The sequence below is a fragment of the Gobio gobio genome (assembly GCF_949357685.1).
Source record: "Gobio gobio genome assembly, chromosome: 3".
NCBI classification, from domain to species: domain Eukaryota; kingdom Metazoa; phylum Chordata; class Actinopteri; order Cypriniformes; family Gobionidae; genus Gobio; species Gobio gobio.
The window spans coordinates 48753632-48768211 of NC_137099.1; the positions used below are offsets into that span (position 1 = coordinate 48753632).

At 39.0% G+C, this 14580-nt stretch overlaps 1 protein-coding gene across 6 annotated transcripts in view; it reads right to left on the reverse strand.

Moving 5' to 3' along the window:
* Positions 1-1767: 1767 nt before the first annotated feature.
* The window catches only part of pnpla6 (patatin-like phospholipase domain containing 6), a 42283-nt gene continuing 29470 nt past the window's right edge, over positions 1768-14580 (reverse strand). Inside the window, exons 28-35 of one of the 6 annotated variants that reach the window (XM_079812467.1) lie at positions 13009-13125; positions 7517-7633; positions 6188-6336; positions 4699-4851; positions 4407-4523; positions 4223-4310; positions 3970-4133; positions 1773-3862 (exon numbers count right to left, since the gene is read on the reverse strand). In XM_079812467.1, the coding sequence (XP_079668593.1) occupies positions 3782-3862; positions 3970-4133; positions 4223-4310; positions 4407-4523; positions 4699-4851; positions 6188-6336; positions 7517-7633; positions 13009-13125 (986 nt within the window). In that variant the 3' untranslated portion in view covers positions 1773-3781. Of the gene's footprint in view, positions 3863-3969; positions 4137-4222; positions 4311-4406; positions 4524-4698; positions 4852-6187; positions 6337-7516; positions 7634-13008; positions 13126-14580 lie in introns of all 6 variants that reach the window. The other 5 variants (XM_079812466.1, XM_079812470.1, XM_079812471.1 and 2 more) reach the window with 5 other exon arrangements.

Here is a 14580-nt window from a genome sequence, read left to right on the forward strand (position 1 = left end):
TTTTGGGGCTGTCGCTGGGCAACACGGATTTTCAACTCCCTCCAAAGATTTTCTATGGGGTTGAGATCTGGAGACGGGCTAGGCCACTCCAGGACCTTGAAATGCTTCTTCCGAAGCCACTCCGTTGCCCGGGCGGTGTGTTTGGGATCATAGTCATGCTGAAAGACCCAGCCACGTTTCATCTTCAATGCCCTTGCTGATGGAAGGAGGTTTTTATCCAAAATCTCACGATACATGGCCCCATTCATTCTTTCCTTTACACGGATCAGTCGTCCTGGTCCCTTTGCAGAAAAACAGCTCCAAAGCATGATGTTTCCATCCCCATGCTTCACAGTAGGTATGGTGTTCTTTGGATGCAACTCAGCATTCTTTCTCCTCCAAACACGACAAGTTGAGTTTTGACCATATGACATTCTCCCAATCCTCTTCTGGATCATCCAAATGCTCTCTAGCAAACTTCAGACGGGCCCGGACATGTACTGGCTTAAGAAGGGGGACACGTCTGGCACTACAGGATTTGAGTCCCTGGTGGAGTAGTGTGTTACTGATGGTAGCCTTTGTTACTTTGGTCCCAGCTCTCTGTAGGTCATTCACTAGGTCCCCCCGTGTGGTTCTGGGATTTTTGCTCACCGTTCTTGTGATTATTTTGACCCCACGGGGTGAGATCTTGCGTGGAGCCCCAGATCGAGGGAGATTATCAGTGGTCTTGTATGTCTTCCATTTTCTAATGATTGCTCCCACAGTTGATTTCTTCACACCAAGCTGCTTACCTATTGCAGAGTCAGTCTTCCCAGCCTGGTGCAGGTCTACAATTTTGTTTCTGGTGTCCTTTGACAGCTCTTTGGTCTTGGCCATAGTGGAGTTTGGAGTCTGACTGTTTGAGGTTGAGGACAGGTGTCTTTTATACTGATAACGAGTTCAAACAGGTGCCATTAATACAGGTAACGAGTGGAGGACAGAGGAGCCTCTTAAAGAAGAAGTTACAGGTCTGTGGGAGCCAGAAATCTTGCTTTTTTTGTAGGTGACCAAATACTTATTTTCCACCATAATTTGCAAATAAATTCTTTAAAAATCAGACAATGTGATTTTCTGGATTTTTTTTTCCGTTCTGTCTCTCATAGTTGAAGTGTGCCTATGATGAAAATTACAGGTCTCTCTCATCTTTTTAGGTGGGAGAACTTGCACAATTGGTTGCTGACTAAATACTTTTTTGCCCCACTGTATAATTCTTACCTCTTCCTCTGACAACTCCCACTGGTAGTCGACCGTTAAAAAGTCAGACGACCCAGTTCGTATCATAGCAATTTCTTAATTTGTTATTTAATTTTTTATTTGATGTACATTTAAATGCTATAAATGTATAAATGCCGGAATTATAAAAAGTTTGAAATACTAACACAATGTAAGGAATACTTGCCCACACATTCACACACACCACATGTTGGCTTTTCATGTTTTACGGGGACTTTCCATTGACTGTGTATTCTATCCTCTAACCCTAAAAGTGAAACATGTAAAAGGAGTAGCAATCCTGATGATGACCGAGTGAGATTTCATTCCTTTCCTCAGGTTTGTTGATGTGAATAAACAAACCATCCATGATCAACAGTGCTGCTAACAAATTGATAAAATCCAGTTTTAAAGCTAAATCTGTAGGCCTACTTTGACAAGAATGTAATAGAATAGGTTTTATATAAATACTTTCCCACGCATAACAAAAATACATGAATAATCACTCAGGAACATCAAATCTAAGAACATCAAAGTGATTTAGTCATGGCATTAAATAGAATTTTATTAATCATTATTTCATTATTCAGTATTCATTTCTGAGGCTCCGAACGCCTGCACGTGACCTGTCTGACCCTCAACAACCTCTCATATTAGACATTCAAAATTATTTTTTCTTTATTATCATCAGTGCAAAAATGCTAATCAAGCAAAATAATGTTTACTGTTGTTCTCTACAATCTCTAAAGTGTTTTAAAAAGCTATTTTAAAAAAGCTAGTGGTAAAACAAATAAATTAAATGGTAGTTGGCAATCCTTTCAGTTCTCATAAACGTATAAAACAAAGATGTCTCAGCATAAAAGACTGAAACAAAGCAAAAGCATTAAGGATTGAAGAATTTGTACATCATAGTGAGGTTTCAGGGAAATATACATAGATTATGGACAACTTTTGGGTTGGTGAATATGGGAAAGATGACATTTGGCTTTGGAGTGCTCCAGTACTAGATACTGCATTCCTTGCACTCATTCAGCAATATAACAATTTAAACTCATTACATCTTCATGTCTGGTATAATATTACAGGTGTCCATTTAGTTAATTTTCTCTTTTTTTTGCTTTCTTAATGTGCAATAACAAAATAAGGCATCCACCTCGTCTACCTGAAGCACAAGTAGCTCTACATTTCTGAAAGGCTGAAAAAACACTGTAAAAAGACAAGCACCCATTCAGACCCACATGAGATATTTTTGGCATTATGAAACTCCTCATAAAAGCTCCCCGTCTTCTGCATTCCCTTCCTCATTCACTTTCTCACTCTGTGTCACTCATCTTCCCTGCTCACTTCCTCGCTCTCTGCCGCTCTCACTTCCTCGCTCTCTGCCGCTCTCACTTCCTCGCTCTCACTTCCTCGCTCTCACTTCCTCGCTCTCTGCCGCTCTCACTTCCTCGCTCTCACTTCCACGCTCTCACTTCCTCGCTCTCTGCCGCTCTCACTTCCTCGCTCTCACTTCCTCGCTCTCTGCCGCTCTCACTTCCTCGCTCTCACTTCCTCGCTCTCTGCCGCTCTCACTTCCTCGCTCTCACTTCCTCGCTCTCTGCCGCTCTCACTTCCTCGCTCTCACTTCCTCGCTCTCTGCCGCTCTCACTTCCTCGCTCTCTGCCGCTCTCACTTCCTCGCTCTCACTTCCTCGCTCTCTGCCGCTCTCACTTCCTCGCTCTCTGCCGCTCTCACTTCCTCGCTCTCACTTCCTCGCTCTCACTTCCTCGCTCTCACTTCCTCGCTCTCACTTCCTCGCTCTCTGCCGCTCTCACTTCCTCGCTCTCTGCCGCTCTCACTTCCTCGCTCTCACTTCCTCGCTCTCACTTCCTCGCTCTCACTTCCTCGCTCTCACTTCCTCGCTCTCTGCCGCTCTCCCTTCCTCGCCGTTTTCAGTCTAGAAGGCGTTTTATGGGAGAAGTTGCCAATGAATGTTCAGTGACCGTACACACACGCACGCGCACACACACACACACACACACAATTAAATTAAATTAAATTAAACAAAAAAAAAATCACAAACCAGACACACTACACACTATCTCTACAGAACTGGTATAATCTGGAAACAGACCAGAATTTAAGTGGTTTACTGGCTGCCACTGTAGACATCACTCTCATGAAATTCCCTTTAGACATTTTAGATGTAAAATACCAAAACATCTCAAAAGATATAGAGCCCCTATTTTCAGTTGCACAGTATCTGAAGAAGAGATTCCACTGCCTAGGTGGGCCTCCGCAGTCCTTGGACCCTGTTGGTGCAGAGTCTTGAGCCAAAAAAAAATAATGTCAAAGGCAAAACGATAATGGAGGGAGTCACAGTTTTGGTGACAAGTTGTGGGTAATGTAGTGTTAATGGGCCTAAATCACAGTATCTTTGGTGACTTCCCAACGATCTTATTAATTCAGAAGTCTTTTCTTCTGTATCTATCTTTACACTCCTCAGCCCCTGGTGGGACTCTTCTTCTCTTTCCAGTGCCCTTTGACCTCTGGACTCTGCATTACTCCCTTTTCAGGAATCTGACACTCCAGAGAAATCCATGTTTAGGTCCCTTGTGATGTTCTTCCTCTGACGGACCGTTTTGTCTTCATCCTACACAAAATGTTTTTAATTTCACCGGTTATGTGGTTAGTTACTGTGTGTTAACTGTGGGCTTAACTTTTAAGGACATATATAAAAGGTTGTGTGTATATACTCACTGTTGTGAAGATCCCGTTTGGTCCCCATTCTCCAGGAGACTGGTCCTCAGGGTCTTCAGCCTCCTCCTCCTCTTCTTCCTCACCCTCACCTTCACCTTCACCCTCCTCCTCTCTCACAGTGTCCATCCCATCCTCCTCATACTCCGTCGCATAGTCAGACTCCTCTGCTAGACACAGAAACTTCAGTTAAGTACAAGTGCAATGTACAGCAAGTACACAAGTGGAAGAAGACATTTGTTTTGGGGCAACTGACCATCAGCTCCTGCGTAGCTCTGTACTGGCTCAATCCTGGATACAATTTCAGCTAGATCAGTGAAGTCTGCACTAGGACACGTGCATGACTGAAACAAACAGCCAATCACAAGAGAATGATATTAATAGACAAAAAAAAAGGGTTGAATGATGGCTTGTTTAAATGAGTTACTAAGAAAACTCACATCGGTCTTCTTGCTGTCATTATAGTCTGCTGAGCGATGGTCTTTCAGCATGTTGTCAATGATGTCCCCACGAGCCCACTCCGTAAACACCAGTTTACCATGCTGGTAACCCACATCCTGAAAGACAACAGAAAACTTTAATTATCCCAGTTGTGGGAGGTCATTTATTATTCGGAATAACAGCAATATGCACACAATAAATACTCTACTGCTATTAAATCTAAAGTATCACGAAAACATAGAATAATTGGCCCCCTATGTTTATTGTAGACATGGGCTATTGGGTTCTCACATAGATTTCATCAAATTTCCCGAAGTCCATGGTCTTAAAGCGGTCGATGGGAGGGCGAATGTACTCGCAGTATGCACTCTTCTTCACAAGTTCCAGCTGCCGTACACAGGATACATAGGCCAAACGGGACTGGATTTCTGCCATGTCAGGCACCTGAAAGACAGAGGGAACATATCTTAAACAATTTATGCAGAGCTAGTGCAATCAATACACTGTATATTTCTTCAGCATAGTACAGTCTCATAAACTTCTAGAGGTTCTTTGGGGGCTTATGACCGAAATGGGTGCGCTGGTCTGAAAACGCTATTTTGAGGCAACTGAAAACGACTGCGCCATTGACCAACAAAATTGGCTTTTAAAGGGAATGGGAGATGAGACTCGAATTGGTTTATTGCACGTTATGCCCAAAACATACCCATGACTCATTAAGAGACTAGGAACAACCCTTTTAGAACAATGCAACAGGCGCGCCAACCGTTTTTTCCATTGTTTAACTAGCAAAAGTGGATTTGGACACGCCCTAAGTGCACCTACACCATGTGCTTCAGACCATGCGCTCAGATCGTTAAAATAGGGGCCATACTGTGTGTGAAGAAAATCTCTCGTGTTAAATTTAGGGCTGTCGAAGTGACGCATTACCTATATATATATATATATATATATATTTTTTTTTTTTAATTTTTTTTTTTTTAACTTATGAACCATCCGTAGTTCAAGCCAAGGTTGCCAGGTCCGGGGTTTTCCCTACACCAAACAATATTTGGTGTGCATCTCCCATCGAATAATCACAAATAGCTTTGTGCTTTGTTACTTCTGATAAGAAACAGTCTCTCGTCTTTCAAATTCTATCAATTTTATCACGAAAGTCATATAATGATTTTTAAATGTGACATGACAGATCGCTGTAGCGCCTCAGTGGCAGCACTTTTCTTCCACTTTAATACAACTTGTTATAGCACAAAATAAACATGAATACACATTAGAGGGTATATTGAAAGTTACAGTACAACTTACTGAAATGTATCATGTCTCATGAAGTCGATCAACCGCAGAAAGATGTCAATAAAACAGCTTGAGAACAATATGTCACTTAATGTTGCATTTACCTCAGTAAAGTTCACCGTTTCTTAGTTAGCTATAAAAGCACTAGAGGAGCCTATTTACTGTAAATGATATATGTATGTTTGAATAAATTTGTCATGAAGACGAGTGTTTGTAAAAACTACCTTATGTACAACTGAGTTGTATACAAAAAAATGTTATAAGTGTAATTATTAGTCTATATCTAAAATTTATTTTAACCTCTAATATTATAGTAATGTACCAAATGAGAGGGTTCCCTGTATAGTTTACAGCATTAATTTGGATATTATCGGTAGATATCATTCTGAACAATCACCTATCAGGGGGACATTTTTTACTTTTTAAATTTATTACAAAATCAGAATTTTCTCCATAAGAAGTCTAACATCCCACAATATTGACTCACCTTCACTTTCTCAGCCCACGGGTTGATTCGTTTCCATAGCAGCCACCAGCCAGAAAGACTGTCACCGTAGTTACAGAGATCAGTCTCATCCTGGCTGCCCACATCAATGGCGATGACTGTTTTTGTGCCCATATTACGAGCTATGTCCGCTGCAGGGCGTTAGAATGCCAGTTGAATGCAGACAAATGCCCACGCGCACACACAAAGACAGACATCCACAAGGTGGCAGGAAGAATCAAAATACTGTTAATATTTGAGACAAAATCCTTAAAGTAATAACTGATCACCAATCAACGCTGTTTCACCAAACCCATATTTGGAAAGCTGCCATTTTCATCAGGAATATGACAGAATAAACATCTATGTTCAATAGTAAGAACTAAATGATTTAGAAAAACTTTCGCTTTTCGCAGAAGTGTGGTGAAACAGCCTTGCAGGTGTTCAGGACAAACAAAGGATGGAAAAAGACAATCGATGACTAGTTATGAAAACGCAATTAGGCTTAAAACGTAAGAAAATGTAGTTTTCCCAATTAGCTTTATATGATCAGAGGGATAAAACACAGATGATCTTCATGCAAGGAATAATTTTGTTGCTAACTGCTTGATTGCTGCGAAATGAATCAGATCAAATTATAACATGCAAAATTGTCTTTTTCCCCTCAATGAAGACATACACCAAGTTTGAAATGCAACATCTGAACAATGTGAACTATGTTTTCTTTCTGCCTATTATGTTGCACTGCAAACTCACAGACTTTATACTGTTGCTGTCTGGTGATTTTTAGGGCTATTTTCTTTTCTTTTATTAATTAGGAAATTAGTCCATTTAGAATTTGACTACATTAAATTGCACTCTCTGATATTGTTAAGAAGAGACATCAAAAATGTATAAAATCACAATTTAAGACCAATCATACACCAGACAACAACAGTAAAACAACTGACATTTACAATCTGATAAAATATCATGTTTTTAATAGGCTGGTGAAGACTAGAGGTCAAACAACTGATCATCTTTGTCCAAACCACCCAATCCCTGCAAAACTTTATCCATTCGTCTCTGAGCAATTCATAAACTGATCTAACAGATAAAAATTGAATGGAAATCTCCCAGATGCCAAATTGACTATTTAACATGTTAAAATAGACACAAATTCTGAGTTCAAATGGATAAAGCAAAACCACTCATTCTACCCTCAAAATGACAAAGAAAATGACATGATACTTACTCAGAGCCACACAGCTCTTTAAAGCCAAAAATTAAGTAATTGTCCAACCCAGATTGTGTTTCTGGCCCCAGTGGCCCTCCCTCTGGGGGCGTACTTGCCTGGCAGGTTGTTGATGTATCCTCCATCCATGAGCAGGTTTCCATCTTTAGGGTCGCAGAGGGGTGGCAGGTACCCGGAAAGGGTCATGCTCGCCCTGACATAGCGCCACAGGGAGCCTACCACACCGGGAGGGGACAATAACGTCTTAATAACGTCTAAAGAACCTATACGCAATGCCACAGCAGCGTTTGGAGGTGACACTGAAGTCACATTTTTGGTTAGTAGCGCACAGACCAGCAGGGAGATACAGTGATGGTCACCCCAAGGACGGTGTGCGGTGGTTTAGTTTGGCCTACCTCATACAGTGAACCCGACCCTGACAGAAGTAGAGTAAACACCCATGAGGTAAGGTTGGCTCATCTTTCAACCCTGCCTCACTGCCTTTTTTTGTTTTTAAACAAAAATGTTCAAATTGTAATGGATACTTATTCTAATTCGCAAAACATACAAATTATGCGAATATTCATACAATTAATTCACTTATTTTCATCTTCGTAAGATGATGTATTTTTAGGATAAAGAGACGTGAGGAGAGTTGAAAGACAGCCAGTGAACATATTGGGCTCTGCCAACCTGTTCCTGCCTGCAGTACCAGATTTGACCAGCACAGGTCAGGAGAGGCATGACAGTGACATGGGTTGGAAGGAGAGAGATAAATCAAGAGAGGCAGGTGCATTTAGCATGTGGGATAGTTCACCCAAAAATTAAAATTCCTGTCGCTATAGAGTGATGCATTTTTGTATGGGAAAACCCGGAAATCAGCTAGCATGTTCCAATTCCATGGGTGCGTCTCAATCAGCTCCCTAGTTCAGTAGTCAGGGCACCGATCAGGGAGTCAGCCCATTGACTTATGTCCTTATCAGTGCCCTGAGCCCCGGACTACTGAACCAGGGAGCTGATTGAGACACACGCCATGTTTTTTTAATGGGTTTTTGGTTAAATGCCTGAAATAAGGTTTGTGGTTAACACAAGCTCGAGATATTTTCACGCTTTATTCAACGACACAAATACGTGATTTTTTTAAAAAAATCCTTTAACTTGTCTTGAAATAGGCGGTTGCTAACAAGGGTCTAATTGGGAATACAGAGGTTGACGGGGACATTAAACGTCATCAGCCGAACAGGAAAACTCATCTACTCACTAGTCACAGTCTCATTGTGTTTATAATCATGCTTTTGGAGGAAACTTTCAGAGAAAAACTTTTTAAAATAACGATTGAAAGACTTGTCAGAAGCTTAATGGTGGTGCACTGCAAAAAATGCTTTTTTACTTAAATATAAAAAAAAAATCTTACATCAAGATGCTCTTACTAAATAAATAAAATGACATTTCTTCTTGTTTTCTAGGGAAAAAGTGAGTTTTTGCTAAAAACAAAACAAAAAAAAAAACGCTAAATTATCTGCCAATGGGGTAAGAAAAATAATCAAGATTTCGTTTTTTTTTTTTTACCCCATTGGCAGATAATTTAGCTTTTTTAAAGCAAAAACTCACTCATTTTGTTTTTTACTTATCTAGTAAATGCATCTTGATTTAAGAATTGTTCGATATTTAGACTGGAAACAAGACAAAAATACAAAAATAAGAAAAGCATTTTTTGCAGTGTGACGAAGTCAACCGTGGTGTAGTTTAACGTTTAGCTTTTTATTTCTGGCGATTGTATTTAGGCTTCAAAATTCATAAAAGTTGTGTTCATTTGTGAAGATAATCACGATGAACAAAACATGTAATAATCATGAACTTTAGCTGAGTCACAGAGCATATTTTCTGCATTAATCCAAAAGCCAATGGAAAAATTGGGTTTTTGTTGAAAGAACCAGGGTGATGCAAACCGGCATTGTTCCCTCATGTTTGAAGTAAATAAAGACAGATGTTTAATTTTGGGGTGAACTACTTTAAAGCAAAAGCGTGCCCACTGATAAAGGTAAAACAACATAAAAAGTCTAGCTGTTTAAAATTTTGACATTCCCAGTGCTTGAAGTGTGGAAAAAAAGTGTGGCCCATGCAAGAAGTGAAAAAGTGAAGGTACACTAAAGATTAAAATATAGATGTGCCGGTAAATATATATGTGCGTTCCAGCCCACTTCGAGCACTGGACATTCCTATGTTAGCATATGTAGCTAGCAGTGCTAAAGGATCCAGAACACCTCCCAGTGACCCTTGACCTCATAAATACATGTAGAATAGCGGCCTAAAATAGATAAACATGCAACAACATGCGCACAGTGTTGATGACAGCCAAGCTCAAGGTAGATGGAAAGAGTCCATGTGATGTGTATATGATAGAAGTGCATGGGGAAAATACATCAGCCTGAACAACAAAACTATGACGCAAATATCTACAGGAGGCAGAAATATTAAGCAATATCCTGTTCAGAATTAAAAATATGTATTAAAATTGAATATTTAAAAAAAAAGCTCATCATTAACCTTGCCAACATCCTTTCACACAGAGCGTTGATCCCAAAAATGTGCCATAGAATTGCTAGAGTGCCTCTGTGTGAATGCACACATGTCCCGGGATGGGGACCTAGTAACATTGCTGGGATCAGTCCTGGAACGCGCCCTGTGTGAACAAAAGGCAGGAACAATGCTGTAAGGTGTTGTAGTGATGACGGAGTTATCGTGCGACTCTTTGACCGGGGATTTTAAATGCAGATCAACGTTCACGTTGCACATTAACAAAGAAGAAAGTTTGTGTTCTTCATCCTCCTGATGTCACGTGTCTTTACAGGAATTTTACGGGATGTGTGTGAATGCACGCACAGATTCCAGAAAATCACTGGCAGTGTGAATGAACCAAAATCAAATAATCCTGAGTGAAAGGGGCTAAAGTTGTAGCTTATTTAATATCAACATAATTATGCAGTGGTTTAGCTACACTGTAAAAAAATTATCTGTAAAATAATGGAAAAAGTACTGGCAGCTCATTACTTGGACATTGTCCAGTAATTTTAGGGACATTTCCGTTTAACCCTAACAAAGAACGTAATGAATGTCAAAATTCTAAATAGAGGTAAAACGCCTATAAAAAATAAATACGGAAAATTCCCTTTAAATGAATACAGTAATTTGTTTTTTAGAGCGTAGAGCAACTGACACGACTGCAAAACAATATTCACCAACTATCCTGACACAGAGACCTTAAAGGGTTAGTTCACCCAAAAATGAAAATTAGCCCATGATTTACTCACCCTCAAGTCATCCTAGGTGTGTATGACATTCTTCTTTCAGACGAACACAATCAGAGTTATATTACAAAAGTCCAGGCTAATCCAAGCATTAGAATAGCAATAATAGTTGCTTTGTTTTTGAAGTCCATAAAAAAGGCATCTGTCCATCGAATAACTGCTCCACGCGGCTCTGGGGTGTTAATAAAGGCCATCTGAAGCGAATCGATGCGTTTGTGTAAGAAAAATATTTAAAACTTTATAAAGTAAAATTCCAGCCGATCACTTTCCATGGAAAAGTGTTGAATGTTGAAAGTGAAACTCAAGATGCGTACGTGACGTCATGACGATCGGCAGAGGCACTTTCAACACTTTTTCCACAAATTGAACACGGAAGGCGGTCGGTCAAAACTTTACTTGATAAAGTTTTAAATATGGACATTTTTTCTTACACAAACGCATCGATTCGCTTCAGAAGGCCTTTATTAACACCCCAGAGCCGCGTGGAGCATGTTATTTGATGGACAGATGCACTTTTTATGGACTTCAAAAACAGAGCAACTATTAATCCACTTCTAATGCTTGGATTAGCCTGGACTTTTGTAATATAACTCAGATTTTATTCGTCTGAAAGAAGAATGTCATATACACCTAGGATGACTTGAGGGTGGGTAAATTATGGGCTAATTTTCATTTTTGGGAGAACTATCCCCTTAATAATATACCTTATTAATATCTCAGTGAATGACAACCCCAGCAAAAATCATTCTAAACTTAACAGTGCCATATTTTCCAAAAGCCTACTGTTCATCTATTACATTTGAAATGCAAATTGAAACAACGGCTAACAGATGACTGTGTGCACTTGAAATCCAAGGATAGGAGTCTATTGGTGCGTCCCAATTCACATACTATCCATCCTAAATTGTATGTTGAAAAGAGTATTCCAAAGACACCCGGATGGTCTACTATTTCAAAAAGAACTACAAACGTGAATAAAGTGTTAAAAAAAAACTACAAACATGGCAGATGTGCGAGTCCGACGGTTAAGTAGAGCGGTTTAGATAAAGGGGTTTGAGTGAATAATTATCAGTATCTAACCGGACGAAAACATTTATTCAATGTTATCCATATCCACATTATATTTCATCTGCAACAGCATCGTGAACTTTTGTAATGATACATTTGGCCATAACTTTTAAATGCATCATTATATTCAAATTGCACACGCATGAGGAGAGTTTCCACATAAAAAGACCCACGAATGGCAGATCTGCTGCATTTCTCTCTGTTACGGTAGGAAATTAAATTCAATTGAATGTGGCGGATTTGAACTGTGACGAGATGACTGGCAGGGCAGTTTAAACGGTGACAGGGTGCACGTAACTAAACGACAGAGCTTAGAAGTAGTATGTCCCAAAGCGTGCATACTCTTCTGCTACACACTCGAAAGTTTGTACTTTTTCTTCACAGAAACAGTACATACTTTTAGGTTGTAGTATAAGTAGGCGAATTGGGACGCAGCATGTGTGTAAAGTGTCCTTTACAAAAGAGCTAAACTGGGAAGAGTGGTCTTGAATAACAACAAAAAAAAAAAAACTGCATGTAAATTGTGCACCTAGTGGTTCTGAAAGTAAATGGCTGAATCTTACGAATCCGATCAAGAACATGACAGGGTCATATTTCATCCTAAAAAAGAAATTATATTTTGCTAAAATATAATTAAATAAGAAAATGAAGCCTACTCCACTACCATTAAGCCTATTTTGTACTACTCATGACAATTAAGCACAAGAAAAATATATACATATATAGTTGCTATATCTATATAGTGGTTGTTTTAAAGAAAAAATGACTAATAAAAATCTAATGACAATAAATGGAAATTACATAAAACATCCCGATACATTATGGTCATCAGAATATGTGGGATAGTAGTGCTTAATTGCCATAAAAATATATATATATATCACAATGCAAAAAAAAAAATCCTAAAATGTATGCAAATTAACATTTCTTTTTTTCTCTGGATTGGGATGACCTGGACATGTTTTTCGTCAGATTCAGCCAAGTGTGTTTATCGTGATTCTCCTCTATTCTTTCTCTCATTGATTACTATCCCATGTTCCTTCCAAGCCATGGGTTCCCAATGTAAACAAAGGGTTAATTTGTTTTTAAACAGGACAAGAGACAATAAAAAGCAAAGGGTAACTGAGTGGTTGGTTGTCGCAGGGATATTGGTGTAGAAGATTTTTCTAAAACCTCCTTTAGGCTTCTGGCAGCTGGTGGAGTGGAGGCGGGGGGAAAGGGGGCAAAATCCTGACCTGGGACATTGTTAACATAGCAACCATCCACGAGAAGGTGGCCGTCCTTGGGGTCGCAGAGAGGAGGCAGATAAGGGGTATAGGAGGCACTGGCTCTAACATAGCGCCAAACACAGCCTGGCAAAATGAAGATGGAGAGTAAATCAAAACTGGACAACACGTGGAGAGAGACAGAGGAGGGAGGGACAGTAAACAACAGGAAACAGATGAGTGAGAATGAGAGGGGGCGACCCAGAATTCTCAGATAACCCTCCGTAGTTTCGTGGACATCATGTTGAGAAATGGCTTTGCCAATCGGACATCATATTCTAATCAGTATAAACAAGAAAATAAAAAAATTGAATGTAGATTGTAACATAACTGTGTGGTTTCCTAACCAAAGAGGGAATGAAAGCTGAATGTATAGGCAAACTGCATTTATTAGAGATGACAATCTAAGCCATGCCAAAATGAGCAAATAAACAGATTAGAAAAGGAGGCAGAAGAGGTGAAAGGGCACAAAGAGGGTGAGATTGACAGATCTGCAGGCTGTTAAGTATTAAGGCACACACAGGACATGAAACTAAAGATGTGCTCATATTGACTGCTGTGTGTCTTACTCTCTGTGAACTAAACTACAATAGTGTGATTTGTGTTTCTTGAGTCGCTTGATTTATAACCACTGACACAAAGGTGAAGGACTGATTGGTGGCCTGATATTCAATTATTTACATAGAATATATCAACTAGAAAAGTTTTTCCAGGCCTGATAATCACATTTAAATATTATTCAAAATATTTCCAGGTTTTTCATGACTGTGGGAATTACATAAAAACTATGAAGGAAAGTGGTTGCCTAAGGACAATGGTCATACACCGCTGTTATACAGTTTATTTCATTCAATATATAAATATTTGATTGCAGAATGCAGCAACTAACCAATCAAAATCAATCAAGTATTCCAGAGAGCCACGTAATATACACTATCGTACAAAGTTTGGGGACAGTATGATTTTTTTTTTATTCAGCAAGATCACATTATATTTATTAAAATTACAGTAAAGACATTTAAAGACCGATCAGTGAATTCTATTTCAAATAAATGTTGTTCTTAACCTTCACAGGATCTTGAAAAAAAACCACTTCCATGCTATATTAAGTAGCAGAACCAATTTCAACTAATAATAACAAAAATCTTTATTCAGCACCAAATCAGCATATTAGAATGATTTCTGAAGGATCATGTGACACTGAAGACTAGAGTAATGACTGATGAAAAATTGTAATCATATATTTTCCAATATGTAATAATATTTTCCCAATATTACTGTTTTAACTGTATTTTTGACCAAATAAATGCAGCCTCGGTGAACATCTTTCAAAAACATAAAAAAACGTACCGACCACAAGGTTTTGAACGGTAGAGTACATGTATATTATAATATAATTTAATGAGAGCTAATTAAATACATGAAAAGTTACTAAAATAAACAAACATGAATTTGACAGAATATTTTCTGTAAAAAGAAAATCTGCTCTAGATCATGTAACTCTTATTCAATAAGCAGTCATAGCTATCAGCCTGCCAATGC